The 19,431-nt window shown below is 34.8% G+C and overlaps 1 protein-coding gene across 1 annotated transcript in view; it reads left to right on the forward strand.

Moving 5' to 3' along the window:
* Positions 1–19,431, forward strand: part of LOC109063865 (myotubularin-related protein 5-like) — a 48,302-nt gene that overhangs the window by 19,812 nt on the left and 9,059 nt on the right. The window contains exons 7-29 of the mRNA XM_042749362.1: positions 1,731–1,760; positions 3,863–3,968; positions 4,151–4,283; positions 5,412–5,520; positions 6,472–6,585; positions 9,085–9,162; positions 9,324–9,437; positions 9,528–9,656; positions 9,769–9,867; positions 10,789–10,993; positions 11,115–11,227; positions 11,369–11,518; positions 11,735–11,803; positions 12,368–12,522; positions 13,207–13,476; positions 13,595–13,767; positions 13,877–13,950; positions 15,848–16,040; positions 16,297–16,424; positions 16,758–16,933; positions 17,698–17,834; positions 17,943–18,150; positions 18,257–18,453. Of these exons, the coding sequence (XP_042605296.1) occupies positions 1,731–1,760; positions 3,863–3,968; positions 4,151–4,283; positions 5,412–5,520; positions 6,472–6,585; positions 9,085–9,162; positions 9,324–9,437; positions 9,528–9,656; positions 9,769–9,867; positions 10,789–10,993; positions 11,115–11,227; positions 11,369–11,518; positions 11,735–11,803; positions 12,368–12,522; positions 13,207–13,476; positions 13,595–13,767; positions 13,877–13,950; positions 15,848–16,040; positions 16,297–16,424; positions 16,758–16,933; positions 17,698–17,834; positions 17,943–18,150; positions 18,257–18,453 (3,160 nt within the window). The remainder of the gene's footprint in view (positions 1–1,730; positions 1,761–3,862; positions 3,969–4,150; positions 4,284–5,411; positions 5,521–6,471; positions 6,586–9,084; positions 9,163–9,323; positions 9,438–9,527; positions 9,657–9,768; positions 9,868–10,788; positions 10,994–11,114; positions 11,228–11,368; positions 11,519–11,734; positions 11,804–12,367; positions 12,523–13,206; positions 13,477–13,594; positions 13,768–13,876; positions 13,951–15,847; positions 16,041–16,296; positions 16,425–16,757; positions 16,934–17,697; positions 17,835–17,942; positions 18,151–18,256; positions 18,454–19,431) is intronic.

The following is a 19,431-nucleotide window of genomic DNA, read 5'->3' on the forward strand; positions in this document are numbered from 1 at the left end:
ACACATGCTTACACACAAAGGCTTATGGGGCTGGTGTTTGTGTCCTGGGTCTGGTTGGCATGGACTGAACATATGGGCTGGGACGGTGGCAGATGGTGTCTAAGCACACTGCAGCATGTATGAATGACACGCAAAAGCTTCAGTGCCGTCTTGATTGTTTTGCTTATCTTCTGTGCATTGGAAGGGGAGTGTTTTGTGTGTAACATATATTAATGCTTTCAATTTGAACATTAGGTTGATTGTGACCTTTTAAATGATGGATTATTTTGAATCAATCTCTGATTGAATTATCTGTGTTTTAGGCTCTTATGAAATGCAGATAAATGCAGATGTTACGTTTTTTTTAAACACCCTATAGTTGAGAATATAACAGAACAGATTTTTTTGGTCATTGATAATAAATGAAACTAAATTTATTTATAAATGAATAATGAGAACTATATATAGTTATGCGTCTTTATGTTGCAAGGTCATTAAAGTAATGTCTTAAATTCAATGTCCAGAATTTAAGACTGTTTACAAGAATATTCAAATAATTAAAAAAAGTTAATTATTTAATATTAAATTTGGAAATAGAAAGATGTGATGTTTCTAATAATCATAAATAAATGTTAATACATATAATAATACAATAATCTTCCTATTTTATATTCTCATTCTTCAATCTGTGCATATTTAAGATAAAAAAAAAATTAAAAAATTATATATATATATATATATATATATATATTATAATATATATTAGATATATATATATATATATATATATATATATATTAAAGCTGTATTTTAGTTATTTAGTTATTTAAAGATTTATATCATGATCTACTTGCAATAATTTAGGCCATATTATGGTTCGGTAGAAAAACATGATAATGATATCAAACTTCATTGCAAGACTTGGGGGAAAAAAAGGTGACTTTTTATTAATAATATTTATAATTTTAGCCCTAATAACCATTCATTACTCACAATAATTTGGCCTTTAAAATTGGTTTTAAAATACTTATTTAGTATTATTTATTTATTTATTGCTTAGTAGGTCTTAAATTTAATTTTTAAGTATTTAAATTTTAAATGTAAAGTTTAAATTTTCATTTAAAAGTCTTTCTTTCCCTTAAATATGCAGATTCCCCGACAGAGTGCTAAAACGCAATCTGTAAAATATGAAACATGCCTGGATTTAATAAAAGTCTCAGCCAATTATGAAAGCATTGTATGTATCTGTATGTCGGGAAGCCAGTAGAGGTGTGACTTGGTCCGAAATCTATCTGCATAAGGGGGAGAATAATTTTTTTTTTTTCTGGATCCGTGCTGAGAATCCGTAGAGTCTTCATTATTTTGGACTTCCTGAAGGGCAGTGTTTACTGTCCTTGACCCATGACTGCAATGCCAAGTGAAACGGGTCTGTTTGTTTTCCCAGTTGCAAAATAATCCATATCGAACGGTCATACCAGAATCATCAATGTAATATCTAATAAGTTATGCAAGTCAGAAATTCCCAGGCCTCACTTTCTGTTTCAGTAAGGGTGCTACCTGTTCATATGACAGCCATATTTTCATATTCCTCTGACCCTTTGCCCTCACAGCTGTTTTATCATCACAACCGTCATGTCATTTTGCAACTTGTCATGTATTTCCTTGTTTGCTTTCTGCTGTTTCTCTTTTTTTGTAATGTCTCTAAATTTTGGTGTGTCTAATGGTTTGTGTTGCTGTATGTGCTAATCTAGCCGGGCCAGGACGACAGAGAGGAGAGCTCGGTACGCCCCGTTTGATTTCGTTCAGCTCTTTCTCTCACTGGCAGTCTTGCTATCCCCTTTGTTTTGCTCCACCAAAAGACAAACTTTGCATCAGGGGAATCAATTAGATCACAGCAATTATGATCAGAATTGATCCAATATGTGACTAACAGTTGTTGTTTAATCACTGATCAAAACTTAGCATGGAAATGTTTTCCAGCATCACTCCTCTCATGTTACTGTGTCTGTTAGAGGCATGTGCTTCAGTTTCCTGCACTAGCTCAAGATCGAGGCTGTGGAGGCCTGGAAACACAATACTAACACGTACAGTCATTAGCATCAGAGCTGTGTTTTGCCAGAAGCATTGTAAGCTTCAAGCTGATCGTAAAGGCTGTGGATGCCAATGGCTTTTAAGCCTCAGTGATTAATTTAGACTTGCGATGCTTTTGGGAAATGCAGCCCAGGATGATAAGCTAATGAGACTGATTGATTTAATGTATTGTTTTTTGTCCTCTTTGAATTTTTTGTTTTGTTTTAACAGCTATACTTTAAGGAAAATTAGTAATTTGATAGGTTAAATGAATTAATAAATAAATTTATTAATATTTATTTTTAGCTTAAAAATGTTAAAGATAAAGATATTATATAAAATAGGATTTAAAAAATAGGAATAATATATATAAAATATAATTCAAAATATATGCAGTATTAATACATAAAGATCATTTTATTGTATTTTAGTTATTTTTTAAGTTTGTAATATTTTTAAATATATTTTAGTTTTAAACATTTTTAACATTTAAAATAACATTAACACAGTGTGTATGTTTAACACACACAAACACACACAACACACACAAATATATTAAAAAAATTATAATAAATATATTTTTTAATATATATAAACATTAAGAATGTTTAAAAACTGTTATATATATTTGGAAATAATTTATATTAATATATATAAATATTATAGAATATTATATTATATTATATATTATAATGCGCATTATTATATTATATTATATTATATTTTGCAAAAATTTTGTTCTTCATTCTGACTCACTGACACACCGTAAAGAAGAATAAAAATGCGCATTGCATGGCATTTCTATATTCACTTAAAATTCCCGTATTTGGAAGGGAACTTCAAGTGCACCGTGATTGCGGTTATCTTAATCATTATGAATGCCTGATTGCAAATGACGCTTCTGTGCATTTCCATATTTATCACTTTGGATTGGGCCTGTCATGAGGTTTCATTACAGCAAGCTTTTTACGACGGTCTATAACGTGCACGTGCTCTAATGCAAGGCTGTTAAACCCTTGTGTGCTGTGGCTGTTTGAAGTGATGACATCACACCCCGCTGTCTTTTTACAGCCACCTCTTTTACTTCCTGTACTGATGTGACTTTTACTCTAAAAGGACTGGTTTCTTGACACTTACTGACCTCACCTCTGCCTGAATTAACTGTCCTAAAATGGGCATAAACAACAGTAAACATTGGGTTGTGTGGGAGATTTTGGACTTATTATAACTGAACAACGTGAATGATTTCACCCTGCTGATTGCCTGCTGGCTTAATGAATGTTTACGGTCTTATTATTTCCAGCTAATGTTTGACAATGTTTGTCATGGCATTTGCAATTATTATAACATTTTTGTATGACAGTACCTTATATTTATAATGCAAAACATTTTATTATTCACCTTATACTCCTGGAAATTAATACTTTGTGATTCTGAGATTCTTTCTGATGATCTTAGCTGCAAATATTAATCCTCAACCTGAATAATTTCAACTTTTTCATCTGTAACTTTCAAAAAAAAAAAAAAAAAAAAAAAAAACATTGATCGTAAAGGTGACTTGTTTATAACAGGAAATACATATGAAAATGCTGAATTTTTTTCTTCTAATTAACCTTCTGTCTTTAGCTCACCACATGACCAGCCTGCCGTGCACACATTAATTTTTCTCATAATGCCGTTGTGGTGGTGTTGGATGGAGTTTTTTTCTTTAAAGATGATCTAATTCTCATTTTCTCTTATCATCTTACGATCTTTCTTCCCCTTCCCCTTTATCTGTATCTATCTTTTCTCACTCTTCTTTCTGTCTCTACAGAGGACCATAACGCTCGGCGCGGGCGACAGGCAGGTTATCCAGACGCCCATAAACGACTCCCTGCCTGTGAGCGGCTGCAGCGTGGCCCAGCTTTTCAGACAGCTTGGTAAGACAATCAGCAGCAGGCTTAAGTGCTAAACAGCAAATCAGCTTCATTAAAACAGCAACATTTGGTGTCAAGTGTCAGATGTGGTCGGTGTAATCTCCACCTTGTGTTGTTAAATAAATAACAGAGGAAGTGGGGCTGATATTTTTAGGCTCAGCTGACCTCTCGCTCTGTCTTTGCAGGAATCGTGAATGTTCTCTGTCTGTTTTGCGCTGCTCTGACGGAGCACAAGATCCTGTTCCTCTCCAGCAGTTACCAGCGTCTAACGGACGCCTGCAGAGCTCTGCTGGCCATCATGTTCCCTCTCAAGTACAGGTGAAGAGGGATCGTTTGTTGGTGCCGAATTTGATTGCTTCGTAATGACTGCTTGTTTTTCCTGCCATAGCTGGTTTTAAAAAAGTTTTGAATAAATTGAAATAAAAGGTGAAATGCACATTCCTGGTTTATTTTATAATAATGAATAACAATTAACAATTTAATAATAATATAATAATAATAAAAAAATAACAAAAGCAACTTGTTGTTGTTGTTGTCATTTCTTATTATAAAATAAAATTTGATATTATTATTAGTATTAATTATAACAACAACATTAGTTATTTTTCATTGTTATTAATATTATTAACCATTATAATAATTAGTAGTATTATGTGTTATTATAAAATTAGTTGTTGTTGTTATTATTATTATTATTAGTTATAACAATATTTATTTTTATGAATACTTATTATTTTTATTGTTTTTCATTGCTATTACTACTACTACTGCTAATAACTTTTATTGTGATATATTATTTATTATTATAAAATAATTATTATTTTGTCATTGTTACTTTAATAATAACAATAATAATAATGATATCAGCAACTTAATCTTATTGTTGTTTCTTATTATAAAAAATATAATTATTATCACTATTGTTTTTAATAACAACAACAGCAACAACAATGACAAAATGATTATCATTATTGTTATTAGTTTTCATTGTTATTAATATTATTAACTATTATAATAATTATTAGTAGCATCATTTTTTATAAAATGAGTTATTTTAAATGATAGCAATAATTATTCTAAAGGATATTGATTTTTATTTTTTCATTGTTGTTATTACTACTACTACTAACTATTATTATAATATATTATCATTTATTATTTTAAAAAGAGTTATTTTATTTGCCAATGCTACTGTAATAATAATAATATTAATCATAATAATAGTTGCTGTTGTTGTGTATTGTTGTCTACTTTTAAAATAAAAATGCTAAATACAAAAGCATTAGAGTTAAAAAATTACACCAATTAAAATCAAGACTTATTACATCCCCTTTATTATTTTTTGGAGAGATCATTCCAGTTCTGTTTTTCCATTAATTGTTCCCATTCCTCCTAATTTTATCATCATCTCAACCTCCTCCATGTCTTTATTTCCCCTCTCTCCAGTTTTACGTATGTTCCCATCTTACCGGGAAAGCTGCTGGAGGTGCTCAGCACTCCGACGCCCTTCATCATCGGAGTCAACTCACACTTCCGCTCGGAGACCCAGGAGCTGGTGAGATGTCTTTTTTTTTATTTGATGCCGTGAGCCGGGAACATAATGCAACACACATCAGGAGTTTGATACTTTTGAGATAAGGTTTGATCAGATATGTGGCATATGGTGCAAGCAGAAACAAGTGTATCCACATACAGCGTTCCATGCAATGCACAACATGGGATCAGATGCTAGAACAGATGTGCCCTCATACACCTGATTTGCTTCATCTCGGTGCATGTCAACTAGTTTTTGTCCTTTTTTAAAAGTGAGCACGTCTATTAATTTAGCTATTCTCCCTGATTATATGTTTGGTTGTGTTATGTTATCTGGATTTGAGGGTTGTGGCCAAACGCTTAATTTTCATAGATTTGTATCAAAGGTCATGTGATAGGGTTGCATTTTACCAGATTTTCTTTCAGTTTCTGTCTTGTGTTGATAAAATCCTTTTAATGGGAAATTCCTGACCCTTTTTTCTGATGTTTATCTTGTTGAACAAATATCAGCTGCTGTTTTTGTGCTGCAAAATGCTGTAATAATAAGCTTTTATTATAAAAAATGACACCTACTAGACTGTTATTATCTTGTTTAGCTTAGTTTACAAGGAAAAGTTGAACATCCTTGAACATTTACATGTGATGACTTGAGTTCAGATGATACAAGACTTGATACCAGGGAATGGTACTTGACCTGAGGTCACTTCGTTTGGACCCCAACGCAGAATTTTTAAACAAAAGACACTTGCAAAGAATGTTAGGTCTCATTCATGAACTTTTTTTTTTTTTTTTTGTCAGAAAAGGTTGAATCGGGTCTGATGTGCATCAGAGTTAACCAGTTTAGTCTTGACTAAAAGAGTCTCTCGGTTTCCTGTTTTTGAAATATGTTATTAATACTTCATCATCCCACAAAAAACAACAATAACAACAATGGTCCACCATATTTACCCATGCGCCTGTGTTTTATTCACAGCTCGACGTAATCATTGCAGACCTGGACGGAGGGACGGTCACCATTCCGGAGTGTGTCCACATATCCCTGCTGCCCGAGCCGCTTCTTCATCACACACAGACCGTCATCTCCATGGTAACACATTTTACCTGTTAGGTTGGGTGTATGCCAGTGTTAATAACTGGCAGAGATCAAGATGGTTAATATGAAGTTTTTAAAGATAATTTGACAAACCGCAGACTGAGGAAGTGTTGCAGGTTTAATGGATGGATTGGGGCTATAAAAACACATGAAATAAATATTTATTGTAATGAGGGTTTGTGCCAGCAGTAATTAAATGATTCTCGGCACACATTACTCAACCGTGCGTACTTCCTTGTTTAAATTACACTCACTGTACTGTGAGTAAGATTATAGTGCTGATACTGATTTTACTGACAGCTTCTATAGTGGTTTAAAGTACCGTAGTTGAAATTATAGGGCAATATTTTATATTGTTTTAGTTCACAAGAAAAAAAGAGAATCCATAAAACACTTCACTACTAATTTCTAAAAGGGAATTGTTACAGATTGTCCAAACCAGGAATAGCATGATAAAGTTTTTTGTGTGGTGATGCACACTGGCTATCAGCTGATATCAGTGAATGTTTTATAATTTTTTAAAAATGTGTTAAATTATATAATGTATTTTTTTTAATATACCGATCAAAAAAAATCTGTGAACTTTTAATTAAAAAATCAGTAGAACAACAATTACAACACCAACCAACCAACAAATAAAAAAATATGTATTTATAAAAAAAAAAAAAATGATAATAATAATTCAAAAATGTCAAACAGGAAAAAAAACATTTGCGTATGGTTAATCAGTACCTTTTTTCTTTGATATATTAGTTGATTTACAATGTAATTTTTCCCTTCAACACACCTTTATTCAGGCTTTGACAAATAAACAATTCCAAGTAGGATTGTCACATTAATTCCGGTTTAATGTTAACAATTTGCAAACTTCCTTTTAAATTTACAGTATGTGTAATGAGTCACTTTCATGCCTAGATCTTTTCTGCAAGGAAGTTATTTTTCTTTTCAGGAAAATGACCGTGAAAAGGGTTTTCTGTTCTGTGCTCATACTTAAAAGTGTCCGGTTGTCTGTCTGTGTTTGTTTAGTTTAGATCTAAATCAGCACAGAAAGGTCCATCTGTGTGGCATTCACATTTTGCCCCCCTGCAAACAAGCCCAGAGTCCCACAGACACTCTGCTGTCTCTCTGAAACGGCAGAAGTGGCAGAGGTTGAGGTTGCATATGCGTGTTTAAACGAGCAGGGCTCACATAACGCGTCCCCTCAGGGAGAGAGATGAGAATCATGGCTGAGAAAACAAATGGCCATGCCTCAGTAATAAAGCCATTTCATTTGTTTAATTGCCTGGAAAACACAGCATTTCTTTTTCTCTTTCCTGATCCTCAGTGCTCTTTATCCGAAGGTTAAAGATGCTTCCGATAGTTGTGTAGGCAACTGCAGTCTGTAGTTTATGTCCTGTGCCTAATCCTGAACCTTTTCAATTAGCTAAGTGAGTTGTGTTATTATCTCCAGCTCCGGACAGCAGCTTGCTGTAATTACAGAAGCGCTCGTGTGTGCAGATGTGATTTTTTAATTATCTTTTTTTTTTTTTTGATGTAAAAAATTTTTTTTTTTTTTTGTGGGAATTGGAGAGTCTCAGTAAAAAAAATAAAAAAGTCACTGAAAGTGATTTACTGCATGAAGTGACAGGCGCAGTCAGTCAGAACATATTTAATGTTTAAATGCAAAAATGTAACGAAAGCAAACCAAAAAAGTAACATTGGTTTTTGTGGCTTGACAAATATTAGATGAAAAACCTAATAAATAAATAAAATAATAATAAAATAAATGGCAACACTTTACAATAAGGTCCATTAGTTAACTACTTTAGTTAACATAATTTAAGCATGATCCATACTTCTACAGCATTTATTCATCTTAGTTCGGTATTTTCAACACTTACTAATGCATTATTAAAATCAAAATTTGTGCTTGTCAGCATTAGTTAATGCACTGTGAATTAACATGAACTATCAATGATCATCAAGATTAATCAATACTGTAATAAAAGTATTGTTCATTGTTTTATGTTAGTTAATACAGTACATTAACTAATGAAACCTTATTGTAAAGTGTTACCAAATAAATTCAAACTAAATAGAAATATTGAAAAACAAACAAAAATAAATGTTAAAGCACATAACAAAATAGCTAAAATCTAAAAGTGAAAATGAAAACTAAAAAATATGAGCTTCATTTAAAATGCTATATAAATAATACTAAAATAACATTGAATCCAGATCTGCTTCAAACTCAAACTTCGTTCGTTCAGCATGTCTTTGAAAAAAATTCTGACTTGCAACAAAATAATCATATTGGAAGCCACATATGACCAAAATTCATTTCATGTGTTGAATCATGTGCAAAGAATTGATGTCAGAGCACATATTTGAATTCGTCATTATTTGTATTGATCACTTGGGTAATTTTTTCTAGAAAAGAACATTTGTCAGCATCAGTGACTAGAGCAATCAAGTACTGTAATCTTAATATTTATGTATGTTTTGTGTGATGAAGTTCTTGATCCAGAGCTGGAAGTGGCTGATCATGCTTTTCCTCCACCTTCCGTTCAACCATCCACACTTAAAATTCAGGTAAAATTCTTTGTAAATCTCTTTTATATGTATAAATATGCTTTTCCCTTTTCCTCGAGTGACTGCCTGTGTCTGACATCACATCTAGGAATGTTAATGTTTTTTTTTATTGACCCTGGTGGATGTGACATTTGTTTTACGAGAGTGTGATTGATTCGCAGGACAAAGAGATCCGTGCGGTCTTCCTGTGGCTCTTCGCACATCTCCTTCAGGGCTATCGATGGTGTCTGCATATAATTCGAATCCACCCTGAGCCTGCCATATGTTTCCATAAGGTACTAAGGAGCCCTAAAAATCAGTTTCAGACACACATGCTGAAATTATGCACATAAACAGACTTCTAAAGCGTGTTGTTTTCTCTCAAGGCTGCATTTTTGGGGCAGAGAGCACTAACTGAGGATGACTTCCTGATGAAGGTGCTGGACGGCATGGCATTTGCTGGGTTCGTGTCTGAGCGGGGTCCTCCATACCGAGCCACAGACCTGTTTGACGATGTAAGTCACCAGTGAAGGATGGGTATAGCTGACAGCCAATAAATAGAACATAGACATTGTGTGTTTTTTTTAAGCTTTCTGGTCTTATCTCTTTTATTTCTGTTCACCGTAGCTCATAGCCAATCAGGTGGAGCGCATTCGACAGGAGATAGGAGATCCTCATAAAGTGATGAAGCATATTAAGGAGCTGGCAGATCATCTTTTCAAAAATGTAGGTTTATTTCAAGTGTCTTATCTGCTGTCTCACATGATATGTTGTCACATCATTAAAATCAAATTGAGGCTAAAAAGGAGTGTTTAAAATACAAGTGCAGATCCTGGCACTTTTTTATTGTTATTTTCAATAGCATACTTTTATTTTTAACTAAAATAAGTGATATCAGTGCTATAAATCAGAACAATGAAGGTTATTAAACTTTTTTTTTTTTTTTTTCTGTTGTCTAACTCTCACTTAAAGGGACAGTTCACCCAAAAATAGAAATCTTTCATCATTTACTCATGTTGCTCCAAACATGTATTGCTTGCTCTCTTCTGTGAAACCAAAATAAGATATTTTGAAGAGTTTGGTAACCAAACAGTTTTGGTTCCTATTGACTTCTATTTTATGGCTAGAAATACAATAGAAGTCAATTGGAACTGAAAGCAATCAACATTCTTCAGATTTATCTACTATTATTTTCTGCAGAAAAAATAGTCAAACGGGTTTGGAACGACACGTGGGTAAATAATGACCGAATTTTCATTTTTGTGTAGAATATTCCTGTAATGTTATTCTTGGAAAACAATAATAATTTAATAGTTTAATATTATTTTTAGCAAATCTCAAAATATAAATTAATTTTCCATAGGTAGATTACAGTGTTGTGATGCCTAAATTTATTTGCAACATTTGCAGTGATTGTTTTAAAATGTGAATGTTTTGCTTTAAACTTGTTTGATATTTAGCGCTATTATTTAAAAAATATTAAATAATATTATAGTACATTATAGTTTTCTTGTATTATAATACAAGAAAATGTATGTAAATATATCTGTACATCCCAATTTTCCATTATTGTGATTATTTTGTCTCTAAACACACATTTTTCTTTTCTTTCTTTTTTTCTTTCTTTTTTTTGTTTTTTGTTCACAGGAAAACCCATACCCTGCAGTAAGCATGCACCGAGTTCAGAGAACAGCTGAAAGCGCACAGCCCAGGCTCCCACAGACCCCTTTCCCGCACCTGGACGAGGTCTCCGTGCAGCTCTTTATAGACCATGCAGCGGCGAAACTCAAAACAGCGCCACCTGTGGTCAAGGCCGAACTGAAGAGCATGGTCCCATCCGGACCTCCACTGAGTGAGATTGCAATTCTGATGTAGCAAACATCACCTTCAGTGCTCAAATCCAACATTCAAATAAACTCTTCATACTGTGCTGATCTTCATAATCTTTATGTTTTGATCTCTCTGGCTTCTAGCTGACATAGTGGACAGAAACGGGAATGTTCTGGCCAACAGCGCCAGGAGGTTAGAGGTGGTCAGGAACTGCATCACGTATATATTTGACAACAAGATGCTGGAAGCCAAGAAGGTGTGAACCTCTTATTTTATGCTTTTCTGTTAAACATAACCCAGATTTATGGTGTCTGTTTCTGCTAAAGCGTTTATGATCTCAAATGAGTCTATTATTGTGTATATGAGTGTGTGTTAACTTGTGTGTGTGTGTCTGTAGTTAATGCCGGCAGTGTTACGGGCCCTGAAAGGTCGGGCGGCGCGCGTCTGTCTGACTCAGGAGCTCAACCTGCATGTGCTGCAGAACAGGGCGGTTCTAGACACCCAACAGTTTGACTACATCGTCCGCATGATGAACTGCACCCTGCAGGTAAAACACAGGAATGTTTTCTTTCAAGGAATCAGATACAGAGTGTTTACCCGTGTTTCTCGGATTGTAGTGCTGCAATAAGGAAGTGGAAAATATGATGTTTTGGTTTAGTTTATGATTGTTGTTGATTATGTTATCACCGTTTACCTCCATAAATTGTGTTTTTCAAATGTTTTGATGTCTATGGGTGAAATCCGCTTCTATTTTTATCTTCAGGACTGCTCACATATGGATGAACATGGTATTGCTGCTGCACTGCTGCCATTGGTCACCGCCTTCTGTCGGGTGAGTGAAGATGTGAATGAGTATTTGTAGGTGTACTATATTTTATTTTTCTAGAAGCGCAAGAGTTCAGTTAAAGTAAGACATCAGCAGCATTTCCCAGAAGAACGGGGAATCAGTAAGAGACAAAAAGATGAAGAAGAGAGAGAACCTCAAATAGAGAAGGACTTGTTATATTGCAACTACATATGATAACTAGTTTATAGAAAAAGTAACTAGGATTGCAGATTAATAATGTAAAATTGCACACACACACACACACGTTGTTATGTGGCAGTATTGGGGTTGTTGCTTTGCTTTTAGCTAATTGGAGCTTAAATAAATGATTTCAGTTATAATATATATTTCATGTACATTTATTTATGTATTTGGTAGATAGATAGCCATATAATAAGTGAGATAATGTAACCATCTTATTTTGTGATAATGACTGGCTAACTGGACATACTTTACCGGTTTGAGAAGTTCAGTAATGAGTGATGTTCTAATAAAAGTACTGGATAAAAGATGGACTTTTCTCTGACTTAAGCGTGTGAGTTTACAGCATCTGGTTTGTGTGTGTTACAGAAACTGGGTGGAGGCATCACTCAGTTCGCTTACTGCTGCGTTCAGGAGCACATGGTGTGGACGAACATGCAGTTCTGGGAGGCCATGTTTTACAGTGATGTTCAGAAACACATCCGGGCCCTGTACCTGGAGAACGATGAGGAGGAACAAAAGAACATAAATATAATTTCATTTATATTATTTAATTTAAATTATTTTATTTTATTTTATTTTATTTTATTTTATTTTATTTTATTTATTTTATTTTATTTTATTTTATTTTATTTTATTTTATTTTATTTTTTAAATTAATTCTATTCTATTCTATTCTATTCTATTCTATTCTATTCTATTCTATTCTATTCATGTTTTTCGTTAGTTATTTTAAAATATTACCTTAAATTTAAAGAAACTTTACACTACCATTCAAAAGTTCAGTAAGATTTATTCAGAAAGGATTCATTAAATTGATCAAAAGTGACATATTTATAATGTTACAGAAGTTTCATATTTCAAATAAATGATTTTGAACTTGCAATGCAATAAGAAGAAATGTTTCTCGAGCAGCAAATGATTTCTGAAGGACCATGTGACACTGAACAAGGGAGTAATGATGCTGAAAATTCAGCTTTGACATCATTTAAAATCTATTAAAATAGAAAACAGTTCAGTTGTAATAATATTTCACAATATTACTGTTTTACATTCATTTATATCACATAAGTGTAGCTATGATGTACATAAGAGAATTCTTTCTAAAACATCTTATCTGCCCCAAACTTTTGAACATAGCGAATATATAAAATTTTTTTTTTTTTTTTTTACTGCTGCCCCTTGCATTTGACCTTTGACCTCTGCTTCTTTCAGGATGGGGAGGGCGTTGGTGGTCAGAAGCGGCTGAGCGCCCTGGAGTTGGCGTCCGAGCAGAGCCGTCTGTGGCCCACGCTGAGCAAAGAGCAGCAGCAGGAGCGCGTTCAGAAGGAAGAGAGCACGGTTTTCAGTCAGGCCATCCACTATGCCAACCGCATGAGTTACCTGCTGCTGCCGCTCGACACCAGCAAGAACCGCCTGCTCCGCAACACCGGCCTGGGAGACTTGGAGAGCGTCAGCAACAGCTACGTCACTAACAGGTGTGTGCTGCTGTGTGTGCACACAAAGACTTACAAATAAAATAACATAACATAAAAGAAAAGAAACAAGTAAAATAAAGAAAAAAAAGCCCACTAATTTAGTTTTTTGCTTGTCCAGTATTGCCGGCAGCATGGCAGAAAGCTACGACACAGAGAGCGGCTTTGAGGATGCCGAGAGCTCGGATGTTGCGAACTCTGTCATTCGGTTCATCAACCGTTTTGTTGACAAAGTGTGCAACGAGAGCGGTGTGACCAATGAACACCTGAAGTCCCTTCACATAATGATACCAGGTAAAAGAGATTTGACTGTGAAGCCATCAGAATGTGTCTGAATATTGCTCAATTAGTCTTTCTTATAAATGCAGTTTTTTTAAATGTTAGTATGCTGTTTCTCTTTTAGACATCGTTCAGATGCATATTGAGACATTGGAGGCGGTTCACAGGGAGAGCAAACGACTGCCGCCCATCCAAAAGGTAACCAACTCATTGTTTTATGTTCCGCTGGACAGGAAGTGCAGTGTAGAAAACCAGGCAGATCCACTCACATCCCACTTCAACCCCTCCACCCATGACTGCCACGGCAGGGTACGTCTGCGTGACCGCACTGCCTCACTGACCGTGGCCTGAGTGATGCATGCTGGTCTTATTGGCCTGCTGTTTTGAGCACACTTTAGTCTGACGTTCTGCTGTGCTTTCCTTTAACACAAAGGTTTGATTTTATCAAGGATCTTTGTACAATATTATCACAACGCCCTAGCAAAGCCTTCATGGTTTATTTAATATGTTTTGACATCGAAGGCATTTCCGTTGTATTGCACAATCCACTTGTTCCTATATATAACCTCATTGCAGTCTTAAAGGGATAGTTCACCCAAACAAAAATGATTTTCTTTTACCTCACACGTATGTCATTTATTTTATTTTAATTTATAAATTATCTTCATTTACTCTCCCTCATGTCATTCCAGATATGTTTGACTCTTTCGATAATTTTATAATTATCGAAATCATTTGTTTTTTATTCACCTTAATTAAATAAAAACTTATCTTCACCCTAAAATGAAAGTTTTTATTTAAACGTATTTATTTAATGTAGTATTTGTATTTAATTTAATTTATTTTTCAACTTTTATTTTATTTTATTTTATTTTATTTTATTTTATTTTATTTTATTTTATTTTATTTTATTACTTAAAGTATACTTACCCTCATGCCATTCCAGGGGAGAACATTTTTGTTAATGAGGTAGATTCATTGAGGTAGATGTTCATGTAAATCATTTAGAATCTCAGGACTTAATGTGATCAAACTTGCTCTTGCATAAGCATCTAGAGAACATTTGGGTCTAGATGGAGAAATTGGCCTCGCTTCACTGTTTTTTTGACTCGTAATGCATTTGTTTATTTGGGAAAAAGATGCTCAGTGGAATAAACAGGCTAATTTTCCCAGAAGAAAATGTTGCTTCTGGCATTTCTGGACATATGAAATTGAATTGGAAGAACTGTGGGACAGAATGTTTTACATCCAAATTATAAATACACTTATCCAAGTATCCCATGCTTTAAGTCAACATGTAAACTGTCCTGTTGTGCATGATCCTTCAGTGCATGTTATATAAAATGTTTGTCTTTTGGTAATCTTTCATCAAAATATTACACGCTGTTTATATATACTGTTTTGTTAATGCAGGCTAAAATATAATAATTTAAACACTAAGCAATTAAATGCAAAATGGGCAATTTAAGTAAAAAATAATTTTAAAAGAATGGTAATTTAGTTAAAAATAAAATAGTAATATATAAAAAGTAATATAATTTAAAATGGGTAATTTAAAAAAAGGGTAATTTAATATAAAAAAATAAGGTAAGTAAATTATGTAATATAATTAAATTAAAATAATTTGTATCCAGTTTTTGTTCATATAATTTGCAATGATAGAAAATAACGATAAATTTGATAACGAAGCATTACATTTGTGATCTCTTATGTAGCACCCACATTTCATGATCTAATCAGTTCCCAGTGGATGAAACCAGTCACACTTGATTGAATATCCTGTTTTACTCTGAAATAAATCACATCGCACATTCAGTTTCATCTTGACCTGAAGCTTTCTGCTGAATTTGGTTCATTAGACTAAAAGTGTCTTTATATGCTTAAGAAATGTCAAAGTGACCACGAGGAAATGCACCTTTGCTGTGTGTTTTTGTGAATTGAATGATCAATTTCCTTCAGTTCTTGATCTCTTGAAGCATTCTGCATGTTTGCAGTCAAGTGTGGTATGAATTTCATACTTGAGCAACTCACACATGAGATATACTGACTTCCCTGTTTCCTCTTTATTTTTCTCTTTCTGTCTCTCTGACTCCAGCCCAAGCTTTTGAGACCAACGCTGCTCCCCGGTGAGGAGTTTGTGATGGACGGCATGCGGGTGCACCTTATAGCAGACGGCCGAGAGGAAGCCTCGGGTTTGATGGGTGGTCCGCCTCTGTTACCTGCCGAGGGAGCCATCTACCTCACTACCTACCGCCTCATCTTCAAGGGCACGCCCACCGACCCTAATGGTACAGCTTCACACTGGGGTCGATTTTCAGAATTAGTTCAGAGCAGCTCACTTTGGTAAAGTCTCTGCAGTTGTGCAGTTGGGATGCTGGTGGTCATGAATTATAGAAATTTCCTGCTTGTCTGAAGCAATTTTCTCACTAACTTGACTCTGTGCTCATGCTTTGAAATTTTGAAAATGAAAATCAATGTGCCTTTTACACAAAAAGCCTTTTTGTATGTACGCTTAATTTTGCCATGCATGGTTGTATTGTGCAGTTGGAGAGCAAGTGGTCACCCGCTCCTTCCCCATCGCTTCCCTCACGAAAGAGAAGCAGATCTCTGTTAAACCTTCCGTGGATCAGTTCTTCCAGGAGATTCTCCTGCTGCGTTCCTGCACCTTTCAGGTATTGGGTATCACCTGATCTTTATTTGTTACTCCATTACTCACAATACATAAATCACAAGAACGCTTTCCATTCAGTTCATTATATATTTACTATTACTTCATTATAAGTTAAATCATTAATTTGTACTTTTTAAATGTTTTTATTTTTTTAAATGGATATTAAGGATTTTTGGATGGCAAAAAAAACTCTATTTGGGTTTTGGTGCAAAAAAAAGTTTGCAAATATTTAATTTTATTTTATTAAAATATTTTTATTTGTGGTTCAGAAGCATTGAAAATTGATCAAGCCTTTACTCTTTACCAGTTATTAAATTTTTGCTCTCTCTCGTAGCTGATGAAGATCGGCTTTGATGAGGAGGTGGCATCAGATCTGGCGGAAGTGTTCAGGAAGCACATGCATAAGCTCAGATACCCACAGCACGTCCAGGGCACGTTTGCCTTCACCGTGGGTCAGTCGGCAAAGCTGGTGGTGGAGCACAAGACCAAGGACAAGAACCAGTCGCTAAGGTAAGAACTGGTTGGATGCAGGTCTAGGGAGAGGGATCTTCCTCTTTAAATATGCAGATGTGTTTGTCAGAGTTTGTGTGACACGGCTCCCAGTAGACCATTTCTATATTTCCACCCTCTTTCTCTCACACACACATGCAACTTCTTTCTTGATCCAGTCTCTTCCTGTTTGGGTCATGTGTCCCAGTAGCACTGGTTAAAAACCGAGAGAGAGAGGGGAAAAGAAATAGCGTGTGGTGGCACTGAGAAGCCGTGAATTATTCAGTAGTGGAAATTGCAAAGACTCTTTCATTGAGACCCTGCATTAGCAGCAAATGGGTGTCATGGCAAACTCAGATGTGGTTCAGTTCTATGACGCTCTTGAGGGCAGGACCAATCATCAGCAGCTTTTAACATTTTTGTAAAATTCACCATGATAACAGCTCAGACATGTTATGTATTTAAATGGCAAGTCTTCGCTCTAGGCTTGTAAAGTCCTTGATATTTATACACAAACATGATTCACTGCATTACATGTGAATTTTTTTATTATAAAACACTTAATTTATTATTTAACTTTTAAAATTATTATTTATATTTGTCCTGAATATTCAATTTGAGATGATCATATATTTAAATATTAATGTACATATGTTTTAAAGAAATAGCGTATGTGTATACACAAATGTAACAATTAAGAAATTGTCTCTCTCTTAAAAGTCCTAAACATGACTTAAATCTGATTTTTCAAGTGATTAAAATGTCTGAGCTGCTGTTTCTTTTAGAACGCTGTCTAAAAACCTGGTTAAAACCGCGAAGAGGACCATTGGGCGTCAAAATGTAACCCGAAAGAAGTATTCTCCACCGACCTGGGAAAACCGCAGCAGTTTGCAGTCAGAGATGGATGAGGATGAGATCTCTGGTAAGAAAAATGCAAAAACACATGCATTTACAACTGATAGACTGACGTTTGTGATGGCTAATATGTGATTATATAATATAATATAATGCAACTTTTCTGACTGAGCAGTGTCTGAAGAACCGGATCAGAGTTCGCTCACGCTGTCCTCCACCATCCGCTCGTCAGACCGGCAGACCATGAGTAATGTGGTCGAGCGGGCCTGCTGTCGGGACTACCAGCGGCTGGGACTGGGAACGCTCAGCAACAGCCTGACACGCTCTAAAAACGAACCCTTCCGGATCTCCACCGTCAACCGGGTGTACACAGTCTGCCGAAGGTGAGTTCCAGATTTCTCTGGAACAAAAATTCAAACAATGCTAAACCATATCATTAGTATAGCAGTTATACCCAAATATCATTGCCTGTGTTTTTGTGTGTTTCAGTTATCCAGGGTTACTGATCGTGCCTCAGAGCATCCCCGATTCCACCATCCAGCGCATCTGCCGCTGCTACCGGCAGAACCGCTTCCCTGTGGTGTGCTGGAGGAACTCGCGCACCAAAGCTGTGCTGCTGCGCTCAGCCGGCCTGCATGCTAAAGGCGTCGTGGGATTCTTCAAATCACCCAATGCACCCACTGCAGGTCAGAACCAGAAGCAAAATCAACAAAAAAAGAGATTTAGGGGCTGTTTACAGGACAACGTTTTCAGACAAAACCGGGAAACTTTTAATGTGTTTTGCCTGTTCGTTTACACAACAACGGCGTTTTGGTGACTGAAAACACATATTTTTGAAAACGGGTTTCAAAGAGCAAGTTTTTGAAAACGCCACCGTTATCGTTTTCGTGTAAACACCCAATACGGGAATCTTTGAAAATGGTAACGTCATGCACGTGCGTTGTACGTGTTAGGTATGTAGACATGCGCAGTACCTGTTGATTTTAAAGGCAAGCGCGAACAAACATACACACAACAATGGCGGAGTACATGATACTGTTGTTGCTGCTCAAGAGTTTGCTAACGCTTCTTCAGCAAAGTGTGGATTTACTTCACCAATATTACAACCAACAGCAGAGACGCATCATATTCATCATATAATCGTCACTTCCCTACAGGTACTGTTTACTAACAAGGTGACAGCGCCAACTACTGGCCTGGCATAACATAATACAGCGTTTTTGGCTGTTTTCGCGGATGTGTGTAAACACAAATCATTTTAAAAACTTGTATATGTGAAACTTTTTAAAAATGCAAGGGAAAAACTTTTCAGTTTTTGATTACATCGTTGTCGTGTAAACAGCCTAAAGCAGCTATTCTCTTACATAGAAATGTTTTTTAAATAAATAATTAGATATTTTAAATAATTATATAAATGTACACTATATTGTATTATATATTTCAATAAATATACTTTGAATTTGATCATACTTGCAGTCTAAGTTTTAGTAATTGTGTAATGTGCTTTTTATTTGTTTTTTTTAGCTTTATTTTTAGTAATTTTAGTAGTTACACTTAATTTTAAGTTTTTCATAGAATATTTTATTTTGTATTTTTGCTTTATTTCATTTTCGTTAACTATAACAACACTGGTAAATATCTATTTATTATATCTGCTTTTTGCA

The sequence above is a fragment of the Cyprinus carpio genome, chromosome A4 (genome assembly GCF_018340385.1).
Source record: "Cyprinus carpio isolate SPL01 chromosome A4, ASM1834038v1, whole genome shotgun sequence".
Taxonomy (NCBI): Eukaryota; Metazoa; Chordata; class Actinopteri; order Cypriniformes; family Cyprinidae; genus Cyprinus; species Cyprinus carpio.